General features: G+C 34.6%; 3 protein-coding genes across 6 annotated transcripts; all 3 read right to left on the bottom strand.

Moving 5' to 3' along the window:
- Window positions 1-1,090: 1,090 nt before the first annotated feature.
- LOC146953286 (uncharacterized) lies at window positions 1,091-9,210 on the bottom strand. Of its 3 annotated transcripts, none has more exons than XM_085708515.1 (11): window positions 8,809-9,210; window positions 7,350-8,495; window positions 5,101-7,245; window positions 4,000-4,723; window positions 3,647-3,822; window positions 3,250-3,387; window positions 3,010-3,123; window positions 2,784-2,927; window positions 2,653-2,703; window positions 2,267-2,521; window positions 1,091-1,899 (listed from the first exon to the last, which is right to left on the bottom strand). In XM_085708515.1, exons 2-11 carry the CDS (start codon window positions 8,493-8,495, stop codon window positions 1,180-1,182), a joined length of 5,613 nt encoding a protein of 1,870 aa, XP_085564641.1. In that variant the 5' UTR covers window positions 8,809-9,210; the 3' UTR covers window positions 1,091-1,179. The 3 variants fall into 3 exon arrangements, with proteins under 3 accessions (XP_085564641.1, XP_085564643.1, XP_085564642.1); XM_085708517.1 differs by having other exon boundaries at window positions 1,091-1,667; window positions 8,809-9,170; XM_085708516.1 differs by lacking the exon at window positions 2,653-2,703 and having other exon boundaries at window positions 8,809-9,170.
- A 581-nt stretch (window positions 9,211-9,791) lies between these two features.
- Window positions 9,792-16,169, bottom strand: LOC146953285 (uncharacterized). The gene is made up of 8 exons (XM_085708514.1): window positions 16,054-16,169; window positions 12,905-13,032; window positions 12,738-12,794; window positions 12,500-12,592; window positions 11,566-11,644; window positions 11,325-11,449; window positions 10,397-10,540; window positions 9,792-10,322 (listed from the first exon to the last, which is right to left on the bottom strand). Exons 2-8 carry the CDS (start codon window positions 13,028-13,030, stop codon window positions 10,086-10,088), a joined length of 861 nt encoding a protein of 286 aa, XP_085564640.1. The 5' UTR covers window positions 13,031-13,032; window positions 16,054-16,169; the 3' UTR covers window positions 9,792-10,085.
- On the bottom strand, window positions 13,485-16,169 carry LOC146953284 (exosome complex exonuclease). 2 transcript variants are annotated; one of them, XM_085708512.1, is made up of 2 exons: window positions 16,054-16,169; window positions 13,485-15,066 (listed from the first exon to the last, which is right to left on the bottom strand). In XM_085708512.1, the coding sequence occupies exon 2, from the start codon at window positions 15,011-15,013 to the stop codon at window positions 13,760-13,762; it is 1,254 nt and encodes a 417-aa protein (XP_085564638.1). In that variant the 5' UTR covers window positions 15,014-15,066; window positions 16,054-16,169; the 3' UTR covers window positions 13,485-13,759. The 2 variants fall into 2 exon arrangements, with proteins under 2 accessions (XP_085564638.1, XP_085564639.1); XM_085708513.1 differs by having other exon boundaries at window positions 13,485-15,019.
- Window positions 16,170-17,369: the final 1,200 nt, after the last annotated feature.

Here is a 17,369-nt window from a genome sequence, read left to right as displayed (position 1 = left end):
CGAAATAAGATACACATTGTCATTCTAATAAATCTCCTCGAAGCACATTGAAACCTCATTGATTTCAGTGGTGTAGTGTCTTTGTTGGTATACCCATTGCACTGATGAAGGATTAATGTCAACCACTGCAGAGGATGCTTGGCACCACCTCCGGCGGACACTTCTATTATAAGACAAGAACATCATGAATTCAAACAAGTAGGACGGAAATGAAAAGAATGGAAATTGTTGTTGTTAGTGTTGAGGAATTACATAAGATTTAGGAAACAAAGATGGAAGTAAATTACATAAGGTTCAAGTTGTCGCTGTTGGTGTGTGAGGAATAGAGAGTTGGATCGAAAAAGATTTAGGAGAAAATGTTGTCATTGGTGGTGTATGTGGTCGTTGTTTGATGTGTGGTGGTTGGTGGTGTAAATCACCGTTGTGGATGATGTCGATCATTGCCATCGATGGTGAGTAAGGAAGAGAGGATCTTGGATCGGCAAGAGAGTTTTGAAATTCAGTTGTGATTAATGCAATTTGTTTTTTTGTTGGGAGTTATGATTTTTTATTGTGTGTGGAAATTAAAGTGTATTATAAGTATTCTCTATGTTTAAGTGGAACACTTTCAAACCATTGATCTAATCTTCTTATGGTAAAATTACTTATTCCACTAGTGAGGGACTTGATTGTTCCCTCACCTTAGGATTCTACACTGCCCTATCCGATAACATTATTTTGCACGCCAATCAATTTAGTGCACTTCACTCTTTCTCTTAAGAATTGCATGAATGTTTTTATGCAATTTGATTGATTGGTTTGTCTTTGAACTATTTAAATAGAGCGCTAAACTTTTTTATCATAAAGTTTTGTCTCCATCTCAAATCTTAGATCGTGTGAAATTTCAAGTTTGGTGGTGGATTAACGCTAAGTTCAAAAGTTTTTCATATGGTATGCATCAATGGTGGTCTAATACTTTATGTTGTCTTAGTTCTTAATTTTCTCTTTGTTTTTGCCTTGTTTTTGTTTTTCTTATTTGCTTGTATTTCTAATTATTTATTCTCGGCGTTTCTTGTGCTAGAATAGTTTAATTAATGAAATATTTGGCTTATTCAGAAAAAAAAGAAAATGATTCTTAATAATCATTAATAGAAGTTTTCAAATTCATAATATTTGTAAAGCTAAATTATGAGATTTTAGTCATAAAAGTAAAATCTCCTTTAAGATCTTCCAGCTAGCATTTGCATGAGCTAAATCTTCCTTAGACTTTAACCACCCATCAGTGCATGATTTCAGTTCCTCTCCCAAACCTTTCCATTTTTCATAATCCTTAGATACCACTTGAGTGCACTTATCAAGTTGAGATTCAAGAAAGTTCTTCTGAGCAAGAATCTCACTTTTTTCATTAACCAATCTTTGAATCTCCATATCAATAGTATACTCTTTTGCCAATGTCTCAGAAAGTTTGGTCTCCAAGTTTTCAATTTTTTCTTGTCCTTCACTCAACTTGACATTCAGCTCCATATTAAGGTTCTCATAATTAGACATGAACTCAGAACTTGATTCTAATGTGCTCATGGCTTTTGGAACACTTACTTTGAAAATTTTCAACCGATTTGTGAAGTCTTTGAGGATGTTCTGTTTGAAAGCATCTGTAATTTCCCTTGCTAAAGAATTTACAATCCTCTCTACATCGTTGAAAACATTTTTGTCAATGATAGTCTCAAGTGACATGTTGAGATACACAGATAGTTCAGTTTTCAGCTCAAGAATCAGACTAGAACTTGAGTTTTGAGTATCAGGTGAAAAGCAATCAACTTTGGCATTTTTGTTGAATTTCTCTTGCAACAAGCTACTTGACATTCTTTGCATTGATGATGAAGTGGAACATGTTTCATTGGTTTCAGTGATTGGAGAAATCTAAAACAAATAAAATGAGATCATAGCTTCAAATCATTAGAAACATACTAACATTCCTTCAAATGCATGCAAACAAGGAATATAACATTGCTAAAAAAGTTACTCAATTTAAATGGAATTTTTGTAAAAAGCATTTGTTCCTATTTATTTGTCAATTTCAAAGTTTAACGAAACTTTAATTATTATTTTGTCAATAATATCTTTAACTATTTATTGCAGAGAGAAATACGTGAAATGAGATGATAAATAGTTAAGAGTATTATAGAAAAATGACAAATAATTCCACCAGAAATAATTAAATTTATCGGTTTTCTTAGTATGTTTAAATAACATTAAAACGAAAACTAAAAAAGAACCAATGGATTACCTTGGAAGAGGTTTCATTCAACAAAGCAACCACTGGAGCAAGGGATGAACAATCCAACTCTTGAAATGATGGGACTGCTGATGCAGTTTTTCTTAACGCTACTTCAGAAACACTTCCATTTGTAGAGCTTTTAACATTTTGTGTAAGATTGGAATGTTCATCAGGAGTTCCATTGAAGCTCTTATTCTCTCTTAATGTTCCTTGTTCCATAGGAATTTGTTCATTTATTGATTGTTTTTCAACCAACTGTGGCGACTAAAACAAATATGATATAAAACAGGATTTTAGCCATTGAACACATTCAAAAGAAAGAGTATAATTTTGGTACACTGTCAGTGTAAAGAGTTTTACACTGTCTGTGGTCCTAAATGACATGGTGAACTTACTGTATTAGTTTCATCTGAAGTTGAAACTTCTTCAGCATTTCCATTAACATTCTGCATGGTACCAAGTATATTATTTTTCCTACTGCTCACATACTCATATGTACTTCACTATTCAAACAGAAAAATATTACCTGTGAAGATGCTTTTTGTAATGGAATAAGTAACGATCTTGGAGATTGTTTCCTTGGTTCTGAGTTTGTTGACCATATTTCTGTTATGGTTTTATCTGCCTCAGGACACTCCAGAAGACTTTGTTCCACTGTTTGTTTAGTACACTGAAGGAATACAAAAGGATACATGCATGAGTTTGCAATGTTTTGTCTTAAGAAGCACAATATCATAAAAGCTGAAACTCACCAAGACATTATAAGGCAATGGCACAGCAATTTCCAGTTTGAAACTTTCTTTTCTGAGCACTTCTTGTTGGTCAAGCAAACTTCTTTCTCTAACTACTTTTTCATCCACCAGCTCCTATGTGAATTCATGACGAAGAAAGGGTTACATTTAAAGACATTTATTTCCAATTCTTCAAAAAAAAGACATTTATTTCCATATACAGCACTAGTTGTTAATTACAAATAGAGTAAGTAAACCAACTTGTGTTATTTCACATTGATGGATATCTGAAGGAGTTGGACAAGGCCTTGTTAATGTTATCACTTCTAAATCTGTTGATGAAGTTTCCATTCTTGAATCATGTACAGCAACAATTTTGTTATCTTCTTCATCAATAATCTAAGCAACACCAAAAGATATAATTACATCGCTTATATGGTAAGATTTTTTTTTTTTTTTTGTAGAAGCTAAACTAGCCCACCGAAATTGGCACCAAGGAGAATCGAACCTAAGACCTTGAGAGGAGCAAACTCTAAGGTCCCAAGCCAACACCACCAGGCCAACCCAGGTGGGTTCTTATATGGTAAGATTAACCAGCAATGATTGAAAACTTCAAGTGTGCAATGTGACATATATAGATAGATTAGTTAGTATTAACCCGTGAACAAAGAAGCTCCTTTTGAGGTGCTGACTGAACCTGCACATCTTGAACTTCCCGTACCATCGGTAATTGATGAATGGTTTCTGATATTGGATTTTCATTTTCAGCCTCTTCCACTATAGTGTCAAATATTTCAAATAACTCCCAGTGAACATCGCGATCAATGTTACTGTCTAAAATAAGAAAGAATAAACTGTCAAAATTATAGCAAAAAAAGAAAAGGGAGTGGTATGTTTTAGACGTGAAAAAAGATTTCTTGCTTTAGAAGGTACTGGTTTATACAGTGAAAATTACAATAACAATAAAAGTTTTCTTAATAAGTAGACAATTATGATAGATGAAGTGCATACCTTCTAATATATTCTTTAAGTCCTCGAGAGTAGCTGTTGAATCAAATGAAAGGTTAGGGCAATGATCCACAATGCTGTAAGTCACATTCGGCAACTCCATATGTTGGCTCGGATCAGTGAGGTTCGGCAGTTGCATAAGCACTAGATATTTGAGTTTAGGAAGCCGAAGTTTCTGATTAGGAATCTCATCATGTGGTTCACTTATAAACATGTCCTCTAACTGAGAGGCTTCTTTTATGATCATGAGCTCTAACTTTGGAAACTCTTGGAATGTGGCGACAGAGATGAGACTTTTCAAACTCTGGCAACTCTTGATGATAAGTGCAACGAGCTTCGGAAAGCATATCAGTTGAGATTGAGGAATTGTCTGCCTTTGATTTTCCTCATTGTCTTCCATTATTTTATGTAATCCTTCACAGTTGCTGATTTCTAGATATGCAAGTTGTGGCAGGCTTCTCAAGACAGATGCTGAGAAGACAACTTTGAGTTTACTACATCCCTCAATTTGTAAAGTTTTGACATTTTGGAGGCTCATAAAATTTTTTGGACCCATGAATGTGTACCTTAGATCATGTAGATTGTTCAATTTCAAGGATTGCAAACTTGAGCTCATTTGTTGACCAATGATTGGATGTGCTTCAAGACCAAATATCCCTTGAATGTCTGAGTTCTCTATGCATAGCTTTTCTAGAGTCTGGAAATGCTTCATGATTTCTCCTATGTCCTATAGAATTGAAGCATACACTAATTAGTTGAATTTGACACGAGAAACAACCCAAATTTAGGAGATGTGTGGACCAAGCATTGTATTGAAGCTATGTGGAGTTTCAAAGGTATTTCTTACGGAAAGTGTGCAGCATTACTCTAAGAGTTGTTATTTTACACAAATTTGACATTAATTTTCGTCGTCAATTTTGATGGTTAATTACGTTCAATGGATGGTTAATGAAAATAACAAGGTGTCACAACTCATTGTGGTTAATGAAGTTCAAATTGATGGTTAATTGTGTTCAACATAACAAATTAACAATCATGATAAAATAGGAAAATATGTGACTTCATTTAACAAAAATTTCTACCGTAATATAAGAATTTTGGTACCTCAGTGGATGTGTTGGCCAGTTGTCTTGCACCCAAATGAAACATGAAATCACTAATAGAGTTGATGGTAAACTCGGGACACCTTTCCAAACAAAACTCCTTCAAAGATGGATATGTGGCATTGTAGCGCATGGAGCAAGTACTGACGAGTTTTGGTACTCTAGAGAAAGTTAAATGCTCCAATTCTGGGAGATCAATATGAACCTCTGTGTCATTATTATTATGTTCTTCATGTTCTTGTCCCAACATATATTCCATTTGGCTACAATCTTGAACACTCAGGAATTTCAACCTTGGGAAGACTGAGCCACGCGTCACGCTATTCGGGTCATCTCCAACATCTGTTATAATGTTCTTCAATGAATGGCATTCCTTAATTCTCAATTCTTCCAACAACATTGTTCGAGCAACCGATAGACTGAACAAAACTTTTACTTTTAAACAGTTTTTGAGCCTTATCTCTCTAACATGGCACAGGATCAGTGACTGTCTCAAAAGGCATTTAGAAGGACTGCTTGTGACACATTCTGTGATTATAAATTCTAATTGGTCACACATTATTAAGTCAAAAGTTTTCAACTTTGGAAAAATTGAGCCATAAACTTTTTTATCATTATCATCATGTGGTACTATATGCTCTTGTATGTTTTCTTCTTCCTCCTCGTATGCTATTATGTTTCTCAGTTCCTTGCAACCTTCTATTATCAGTTCTTCCAATAGGACAAGACTTGAAGCCGTGGAAGGCGTGAACATAGACGTTAACATGCGACAATATTCAACTTGAAGCACCTTAATTCTACCAAGGTTCAAGTTTCCTTCAAATAATCTTCCATGCAACTGGTGACATAAATGGATACTCATCTCTTGCATGTTACCAAAGAAGTCAGAAGGAGGTGGACCATGGCACAGTTCTTTCAAATTTTCCATGCCTCTAACCTCTATCTTAACCAACTTAGAGAATATGCTTCCAACAGAAGATGAAAAGTTATTAGTATCAATGAGGCATTCTATCTTAGAACAAATCTCAAGCTTGAGGTGGATCATGTCATTCATTTCTCCTCCTATTGCTTCAACTAGTTGCGGTGTTACAGTTGTATAATCTCCTTGAATCCTCTTCAAATGAAGAATCTCTGCTCTTTCCACCAGGTCCTTAATTGTTGCATTTGAAGTGGGATCAAAATATTCAATAGACAAAGCTCTTGATATGGAATCATCCACTGAATGATATAATCCCAAATCGTGCCCTATCTGTATATGGTACCTCTGCAATGTCGGGATAATGTTGTATTTGTCAAAAATGGTAGCAACAACTTCTTTGTCAAATCTCCATTTGAATCTGTCCGGACTTCGCATGACGTACAATTCTTCTAATTGAGAAAGTTTTCCGATCACTTCAAATGGATTCTTATCAATTACACAACATGTCAAACTCAATAATCTCAACTTCTCTAGTTTCACCATCCCTTTGGGAAGTCTAATGATTGAGCAATCACTCAACTCAAGAGTCTCGAGTATTTCTAGTTTTAGCAGAATAGCGATATCACCCAAATTAAAACCTCTCAAACATAGAGTGTGGATGTTTTTTAAGAATTCAATTGATCGTGGCAAAACTAGACTCGGCTTTCCCCTAATGTTTTCGGCCTTGGCTATAGCCAAAACTTCTAGACCTTTTGTTCCTTCGAAAAATGCTTGTGGCATTTCCACAACACCATCTATGTCTAAGCAAAGTATTATCAGAATCTCAAGTTTGGCGCAATCCAACTGATTCAGAAGGGGGGAAAATCTTTTTACATCGTGGCAATACAAATATGTCATGGTACCTTTTTTTGCTGTTGAATGAATTTTGCATCCCATAATCACCTGAATCTCATAGTTTTTAATCCAATGTGCCGCATCACGTACCAGATCATGCATTTTGACACGTCCTTCCCGACCTTTCAACAATAAACAAGCATCTAGGAGTTTCCTTTTCGCTGTAAGCATTTCTATCCTTGCTGCTTCATACGAGTCAACGTCTCCAAATATGCCTAATCCTTTCCCAAATCTGGTTAGATCTTCCACACGAATTTCATAATCTTCAGGGAATAGAGAACATAACATGAAGAGTTTCTTGGCCTTTTCATCCTTAAGATTTTCGTAGCTTACCTGAAATCATCAACAAGAATTTGGAGTTAAAACATTATGGCATTGTTTGATTCATGTAGCTGATTCCACCTAATGGTAAGATACATTGGTTACACTTTTTGTACCTGAAAGCATTTATAGATCTTCAAATCTTCATCAACATTGCGGATTTGTTTAAATTCTTTCAAGCTTTTAAAAGCTGCCTTCCAAAGTTCCGGAGGCTGGTGCTTCAGACTTTTTGCTATAGCTGTAATCGCGACAGGTGATCTTTTACATTCATTCGCAATTTGCTGTGCCAATTTTTTCAAACTTTTCGACGAGTCGTCCCTTAATCCAGTATGCTTTTCAAAAAGAATCTTTGCATCTTCCTCAGATAAAAGCTCTAGCTCAATCGTGCTTTGGCAGCTCATTGAATTGCATACACTCATCTTGCGTGAAGTAAGCAAAACTCTACAACCATTGTGATTGTTACCAGAGGGGATACCGATATCCTCAAACTTTAGCTCCTCCCAAACATCATCTAATATTACAAGTATCCTTTCCCCATTCATTAATCTCGACCATAGTTTTTTGGCCCTTTGCAACTGGTCTCCTTCTTCAAGTTTCAAACCTAAAGGGACAGCAATGTTATCTTGAATCTTTCTGATATCAGGGGCATGTGACACTGTAGTAAAGATGACTTCATCAAATAGGTTTGATCTTTTGACTTCATTACCGACTTTTTGCACCAATGTTGTCTTACCAGTCCCTCCCATACCATGCAATCCAACCATAAAGTTTTGGTCATCTTTTATTGCATCCAAAAGTTGTTTATGTTGGGAGCTTCTGCTCTCAAATTCAATAAAATCTTGCGAAGAATGATACTCCACACCAGGAAGCTTACCGGCACGGCCAACACTTTCAAAGTTAAGTCCTTTAAGTTCTGCAATCTCCAACGTCTTTAACGCTAGTTTCTTGCCTCTTTGGTATTGCCACATACAATTTGGACACCATCCAAAAAAACAAGTCCTTTTTGTTTCAGTGTTTTCATCGATAATATTGTCAGCATTTTGGATCCAAACTGTAACATCATTCACTATCTCCTCAGCTCTATTCTTTGCCACATTCACATTTTCTTGTACACCTTTCCTTTTTGCTCTCAGCTTGCACTTTTCCCTTTCATGCTCTTCAGCTATGGTCTTGAAGCAACATAGGTAACGTGCTTCGCCTATTGTCAGATCCAGAAATTTTTCCGCGATGACTTTGAAGCATTCAGAAAGGACTGATGTCATCTGAAATACAAAATAATTAATTAGGAAATAATAATTCACTTAGAATCACTGCTGAGTCCCAAGCAACAAGCAGTCTTTCAAGCATTGTACTAGTGTCAAATACTAATATCTAGTGGCTAATGATAGAATTAAATGATCGAGATTCAAACAATATCATAGCAACTAATATAGTAACATTTGCATATCCATAAAAAAACTAGCTAGATTATCCCAGATTTGCTAAATCAAAATCATTCACCAAACAATAAATGGTGATAGTTAGTGAGAATCAACTATAAGTTAAAAGTTGCAGATTTTGGTAAGCAGGACTTACTATCAAACAAACACTGATTGCAATCTTCTCCTTCTCTCTCTTTTGTTGCTATTAATGAAGCAGAAATAATTGAACAACTAGTAAGGAAGAGAACATGAAGAAGATTTGAAGTGAAAGCAAGCACAGTAAGAAGTAAAAGAAGTTGAAGTAACCAAGATTTCCATAATCATAAGTGAGCAAGACATGCACTTTTGATGTCAACTGTGGATAGGTCCACATCAGTCAACTCTTTACAATTAGTTATTCATTTTTATTGTCTTCCACTGTCCACCATTCATCTTAGTGTACTATACTATATCATTGTTTCACTTTCATGCGAAAGTCCCATGTTCACACCTATTTCTTTTGTTTTTTATTTGCACCTGATTTTTCTTTATTTTCCCCATGATATATCAATATGTTGAAAACCAAAAATACTTGTAAAAATAGTGTTTAAAACCAAAAATAAGCAATCACTACATGGCTTAAGAAAAAGGGGCCTAAAATGTTATTATATTCAAACTTTCTTTTTATCAAATTAGTATTTCAAAGGGTAAAAAAGTATATTTACAAGGAGTAAAAAGATAAATATTCAAGTAAATATCAAATTATTAACAAAAAAAATAGCAGATACAAAACAGTCTTTATTTTTGGCTTCTCAAAATTTGTAACTTATTTATTTATTGTCATTTTCAATTTTCTTATTCAAACGATTTATCCATATATTATTTTTACTCATCAAATGATATACATTATAAATTTAATCTAATTAAAATTTGCCTTCTGATCGACAAAATCCCCCCCAATATCGTCATTTTCCTACTAAGTTTAAAATTAATTTTACACGTGTCTATATCATATCCCACTGTTACAATTACGACCATTTCAAGTAAAACCTACAGCACGCTGAAGCTCTGTGCAGCCACCACCCACTCTGCCGCAATAGCGACTCTAACCGCCATTGTTGACAACCTATAGTAATGTTAATGACGAGCCCACAAAACTTTATCTTCATGATCATCTCATAAAACCACCTTATCTCTCCTTAAAATTTGATAACTTGCATACCAACTTCATCACGAAGTGCATGTCATACAAGAATGTTACATTTCAGTTAGTATCTACCAAAAATGCATCACTCTTTACCACAATTTAAAATCTTTATGGCATCAAACAACCATCTCTAATATCTATAGTGTACACCTACTTAGCAAGAATTACCAAATTACAAATTTTGTCCAAGTCAATGACTGAATATATTAGTGTACAACACATCCTAGTGATCACTAATATCTACATCATGACTCGTCTTCAGCTTCAGCAGAAACTATTTCTGAATCCAATTTATTCATTAACTGCTCGCTTACATGCTTAGCCACAGATACCATATCAAGAATGACACTTGGATCCAACCCTGCACCTCCTCGTTTGGTTATACCACAGATGTGCCCTTTCCTGTTAATAGAGATAGAAACTGCAGAGCTCATTTGTGATTCCTCTTCAGGCGTGGCATCCACAATATAGTGCCTCCCAACCTAGCAAATAGAGATTGTATGAAATTCACAAAATATTGTCAATCTTAGAACACAAGATAGCATAAGTATGTTACCTTAGTCAGAGTAATTATCACAGGGACTCCAGATGTGTCAAACTGCAGAAACTCCTCGTCACTTACGTCAACTTCTGGTTGCTGATCACTTGATGCATCAGCAGTAACTTTGACGCTTGGAATACCGGTATTGCTCAAAGCAGCCTAAAAGAATAACAAGAACCATATGTTAGGGCCTTTCCGGTTAAGGTTGTGTTTGTGTAAACAACTTAAAAAGTGCTTGTTGAATAAGTGTTTATTATATCAGCACTTATCTATAAGTTTTTTTCTTTTTATCAAAGAGGAAATCAATGAAGTTAATTTTTTTGTTTTCATAAAAGTTGTAAGTTGGTTTCATAAACTAACTTGAAAAGGTTGTTGAAATAAGCTAAAAACAACTGATGAACGTATGTTATTTTTATAAGTTCCCCCTAGCACTTGCACAAATGCTTTTTTATAATATAAATTCAAATAAGTTGTAAATAGGCTCTTCCAAACACAATCTTATCCTAAAAATATCTTTATATTCTCAACATTATGGTAATATAACAAATCCATGAGCAAAAACCTCCATTTAACCAATTGCAAGATCGTTTGGGATATTTTAAAAATTAAACAACTAGGACGTTTTCAGCTGTAGCATAATGACACAATTAGAGAAGACCACAAGATTCGGGTAACTTCAAACCATTTCACAAAACTCCTATTTATAAAAAAGGAGGGGGAGATCTTAGTTAACATCTTTTAAACAGCCCAATATCATGTTTGTATTATCAATGGCGAAAATATAATGAACAAGACAAATTGGAAAGTATACATATTCACAATGTCATGAAAGAATGGTCACTTCGGTCTGAAATGCTATTCTCATTTTATGGCCAAGAATCCATTATCATCATCTTTTTCAAGCATTTATAGCATATAAATTTATATACATTTTAAGTTGTACCTTGATGGCAGCACCTAGAGCGTCTAACAAATTTCCATCTGAACTGACAACAAGTCCGTCAATATAAAGATCCCAACAAATTTTTCCTTCGACGACAACTAGAGAAGTGTGATCAATTCCAGCACCTGGCAGGGAAAAAAGGGCATGGCTCAACAGCAATATATATAAAATTGAAAAGAAATAAGAACATTGGAAGGGAAGTATGAGTAAGCACGATCTTCACATTAGGAGAAAGATGTACCTGCTCCACTTTTAGCACCCAAGAGACATCGTTGAAGAGCAGTTGAAAGTTCTGCTGACAACTCTTCACCCCCTCTTCCCTATATAAATATACAAAAGATATAGAACACCAAATAAAACTAATTATATTGAAGCACTAAAAGGTATCTAAAAATAAGAACGATAAATAAGACAGCAATTAATAGAGAACACAGCTGTTATTTGTGGCAGAAGGCTGTTCATGGTGACAAGCAAAAATCTGATGCAAAAGTATTACGGTCTATGGCAGATGGATGGTGTCTATAAAAGTAACAAATATGGTGTGGTGCCATATTTGAAAGGGAACAGAACAAGGAGAACAAAAGAAGTTGCCAAAAAAGAGAAAAAAAAATAAAATGTTTGTTCACTTAAAAGGGAACTTTGCCATAAAATGGAAGGCGGTGGAGAGGGTCACTGGAGATGCAACAACGCCAAAGAAGTTTGGCAGTAAATGAAGGTGACTAATCAGCTGAGGAGTTCGGTCGTTGAAGAGTTTGACTAGCTAAAGTGAAGAGTAATAGGCTGGCTACTGGAAGTCTAGAATCGAAGGCTGTTTTCGCTGGTGGTGTCATGAGAATGGCAGCCACCACTGCACTGCACCATAGCATGTATAGGGTGGCTTGTAAATGACTAACACTGTACCATCATTGCACTAGCATGGCCACGTTTTGATAATACTGGAAAACACTATGATTGATGAGAGTCTATTACTTATTGATGAAAAAAATATGTCCCTGTCGAACTCGAGTCAAGCTTTGAGTTGAACTGGTTCTTATCGAGTCATGTTCAACCAAGTTTGACTCAGCCCGACTCATTTCCATCCCTATTCAAGATACTTATATAACATGAAGTAAACCAGAATATTTGATTCACTTCACTAGATAAAGAGAAGAAACACATGCAACAGAATATGCAACCTCAAAAGCAGGCTCTGCAGTCGAACTACAATCAATGTATATGAAGACTTTCCCTTTGTCAGGTTGCATTGAGCTTGGTTTTCCAAGTTCAGCCTGCACTTGTGTAGCCAATATAGTATGATCAGTAGAAAACTAACGTGATTTTAAATGAAAAAAAAAAAAAAAAACAATTGTACTATTAAACTAAAGTAAGGTATGAGTCATGAAAGAAGAGATCAGTTCCAACATTTTAACAAACCTTCACACTGGCAATGACCTCTGTAGCACCAATTTTTACTCTTGCCGAACCATTTGCCTAAGATCATCAAATGTACGAATTAAAACTATTTGAATAAAGAAAAATTCAGCTGGCTGGGGTCAAATCATTCAGATACCCTTGCAAGTGCCAAGTCATCAAAGCATTACCTGAGGAATAACTCCAGTTTCAACATGGATTGGTCGATAAGTTAATCTCTTTCTACCATCACAGCGAAGATCCTGAGCAATGCCACCTTGAATGAAATGTTGTTCTCCTAGAGATAAACCCACCATTCCTACAACAGCACACGTTTAGAGAAACTATATGAATAAAAGTACAAAGGGAAAACTACTGCGTATCAAACAAAGTTGCCAAGCCAAGATAGTTTAACATGAAGCAGCCAACCAAGAAAAAGTAAGTGGGATGGCCACCATACCAAAATTATGAATACCATAGGTGTCACCTGTCAGTCCCTGGTAGCAACACGAAGAAGCAAACCCCAAAAAATGCTATAGTAGAATGCCCACTATACTGAAGATTATGCATACAAGATTTACAATTTATAATACAGATAAATGCTCAAATTAAAAAAAATATATCCAAAATTGACGACTTTCATGATTAATAAGTTACTAATGTTATGGTCTCGACACATAATCACCAACGGTTTTAGGCATAAGTATCAAGTCAAAAAGAAAAAAAAAAGTCAAGAAGTATAAAGGTGCAAACAAAAAGAGAATACACAGATGAATGAGGTAGAAATATCATATAAAAATTGAGAAATAAATTTTATTGCTTCTTTTGCCAGCAAAATACTTTTCCCCAATTTCACATTATCTCATTTGTCAAAGACAACCACATTTGTTACCTAGTTTCCTCTAAAATCAGGGGAGAAACATTTGGTTCTTTAAGACAAATTAATATCAAATGAAGATCCTGAATTTGAGTTGCCATTGGCACCACTGACTGATAACTAATTCAATCCAGTGTAAAATAAGATGGTATTGCAATGCTATCACTGGTCACAGGCATACGCCGTGCAAAAAATACATGTTCCCTCTATATCTAAGAACCCTATTGTCTGCTCCAACACACCACAAATGGCCTCGTAAGTCCAAATGCCCTTTCATTCCAGCTGTTTCCCATACAAACTTGAAAAGCCCAAGTGCTCGATCCAACTGCTTCACACCACGCCCAATCATCCTCTCACTATCTGAAGTCAAAATTCTTCCCATAGACAAGCAAAACCTGCTATCATTTCCATTTTTATAAATCCCACCACACAGATCTACTTCAATATCGGTAACTCTCCCATAGAGGTAATACTGTAATAATGTGAATAAGCAACCAGATGAGTGGCCCAGTGTTTTTGAAAGCTTCTTCTGCACCAGGATTTGTAGATATTTAGCATCCTTGTAAGCAATACTGTTATCGATTGAAATATCCTTGATGTGTAAAAGTCCCTCCTTCATGACCTCAACCTTAGCCACATGCGACTTTAATCTTGTTTCGCTTTTACAGCATTTAATCAGGTCATTGAACATCGCAAGAACATCTTCCCATTTCTGGGAATCAGAAGAATTAACAATTTTTGCAGGTGAAAACTTCATCCATGATGTTGAGTCGGCGTCAGAAAAACTGGCAGTTTCTTTTAGAAACTTCAAGCAGCTGTGAATAATTTGCTGACCCAATGTAGTACCTTCGTTTGAGCCCTGAGAAGCCAAATAATCCAAATCAACTGCAAAATTATTCAGTGTTTCTTTAAGTGCACCAGTCCATATATGATGCTGCGTAACCTGTGGGCATACTTTGAAACGGACCACCTTCCTCTGTTGAGCAGAAACATCAAGAAAATTGCTCACCTTAGTCAGTGAATCAATCACTCTAGGTTCCCTTTCGGTTGTTTTACTGAAAGGGGTAAATGTATCATGTTGTGTATTTGTGTTGGAGGCCAAAACACGTCTCATTTTGTCCTGAACAAACGGAGACCCGATAAACACTCGGACAAGAGACTTGAACGTATGCATTTCACTCTCAATTTGATCATCAAAAATGGTTGAATTACTATTTGCATCAACAAGTCTTCCATTAATTGTATCCACATTTGCAAGCAATTGGGTCAACTTTATTATCTTTGGAAACTCACTCCGATACCATTGCATGTCATAAACATCTTGTGAAGAGTGGTAAAGCATTGAGCTCAGACAGAGAGCTGCAGTCTTTTTGGTTCTAAAATGATTTCCACTGTAAAACAGCTCCCGAATTCTACAAGCCATTACTACCTGGTATGGCAAAATGCCACAACTAAATGTCACCTTCCAAGCAAATTCTGGTTTCAAGAAGATGAAAACAAAATCAAACAACCCCCCAAATGGCAACTAATATACTATGAGCCCATGGACTTCAAAAGAAAGGTCATTTTTTACTCCAAGCCATTTTGTCAAACATATTTTTGCAGTTGCCCTAAGAAAAGAATCTCTCCATCTCTGATTATGCAACCACGTTATAATTCTAATTCTAAATTTCTGATACAGATAGAAAGCAACATAATACTCCCTCCGTCTCACATTAAGTGTCACATTAGCAAAACAAATTGTCCCAAAATAAGTATCACTTTATGTTTTCAATATGAAATTAATTTTTTTATTTCAATTCTACCTCCAAATTAAATAATATATGCAACACCCTCAAGTCCATTGTATTCAACTATGCATTTATGATTACAATGGTCAACACTCAAAGGTTAACAAGGATAATTTTGTAAAATTGTTACAATATTTCATTTATTTTAATCTTTTTCATTTTCTGTGAAAGAAAAACCCTATGTAGCACCGACACATCAATATAAAAAAGGTGTGTTCAGTGTTCAGTGTTCGACGCGTGTATCTGACACTGACATGACACCAACACACATGATTGCATTCAATTCAATCGCTTATCTTTTCTTATATTATTATCAATGTCTACATCTCATTGTCGTCAGTGTCGTATCTGGTGTCTGTCTGCCTGTCTGGTGTATGTGCCTCAGCTAACAAGTAAGCTGAAACTTGATTTTCGGATACTCATGTGAGGGGGTGTTTGGTATCAGGAAATTAAATTGAACCAATTCAAATAAGACCCAATCTACTAAACAACTAACATTTACATCATCCAAAAAGCATGAAAATAGTTCACAATAATATCCCAAAAATTTCCTAGCAGTAAAATATGATCTTTTTCTAATACAAAATCTTTATGAAGAATATATAAAACACAGATCAGGATAAAATGAAATTCCTACAAAACATAATAACACAGCACCATGAAAATCAAATACCTTAGAAAGCGGAAGCCAAAATTCACAATGCAGAAAAGCCGAACAGAAAGGAGGAAGTGAATCAAGGAAGTAGAGACCGGCGAGCTCCGTGGTATTTGCAGCAATTTGAATGATATGTTAAAATCTAGGGTTTAAGAGAGGTTACATATTTGGGGTTTTTTATTTTTGGGTTAATTATGTTTTTGGTCCCTACAAAATGGCGACCTTGTAAGTTTAGTCCTTACTTAATTTTAATAGCATTTTTAATCCCTACAAAAAATTTCTGCACTCAATATTAGTCCTTACTCAATCCAAATTTGTTTAATTTATGCTTAAACTCTTAAGTTTTTCAACAATTTTTTTACAGGTGTGTTAAGAACGTTATTAAAAGGTCCTCCGAAAAAAATATCGCAAAAATTTGATTTCTACGTCCATATTTTTGTTACTTATATCTTAAACTTTTGTCGTTTTAAAAAAATTCATATTTAATTTATTTCATGTTAAAAAATTATAGATTTTAGTAAATGAACCGTTCATAGTGTTCTAAACTTGTATAAAAAGAATCGTTAAAAAATTTAAGAGTTTAAGGATAATTAAACAAAATTTATTTTAGCAGGGACTAAAATTATAAGTAATTTTTTTTTTGTAGGGATTAAAAATGCTATTAAAATTAAGTAAGGACTAAACTTACAAGGTTGCAATTTTGTAGGGACCAAAAACATAATTAACCCTTTATTTTTCAATTAATGTTTTTTTCTTGAGAGGGTTTAATTTTATTTTTTTTTACAATGTGTTTTTTTTTTTTTAAGTAAAAGTGATGAATATGTTTCTTTTATCATGTAAAAAAAAAATTCTTTTTATTGTTGAAGAATTCTTTAAATATCTTTTTCGTGGTTCTAATTATAATTTTGATATCTCTATTTTCACTCACAATTACAAGATTATGGAGTTTAGAATTAGAATAATGAATCTTCTTGTACAAAAAGAAAGAATAATTAATCTTTTAGTTTATTTTAGAAGGGGATCTTTTAAGTATATTCTATTAGATTGTTTGGTAATATTGTTATTGTGTGGTTGATTTATTTATCTTGTCATGTGTATATATAAACCTACCTATATAATCATTTTATTATCCCATTAGAAAGGAATGAAGAAAAATGAATAAAAATGTTATGTTATTTTATTTTATCTTAGTTAGTTTTATCTTCTTCTCTTTAAACTTAGAACCCAGTTTCTTGTAGTTTTGTTAATGATAAGCCTTAGATTCCTATCACACGGATTTATCTTCTTATTTTAAAATCACAGTGTGTTGCATGATACTCATATGAGTTGAACCT

The sequence above is a fragment of the Medicago sativa genome, chromosome 1, assembly GCF_051527215.1.
Source record: "Medicago sativa cultivar Bolivia chromosome 1, Bolivia_mono, whole genome shotgun sequence".
NCBI classification, from domain to species: Eukaryota; Viridiplantae; Streptophyta; class Magnoliopsida; order Fabales; family Fabaceae; genus Medicago; species Medicago sativa.
Note: the sequence above shows the minus strand (reverse complement) of the source record. Positions and strands in the feature narration are given on the sequence as shown.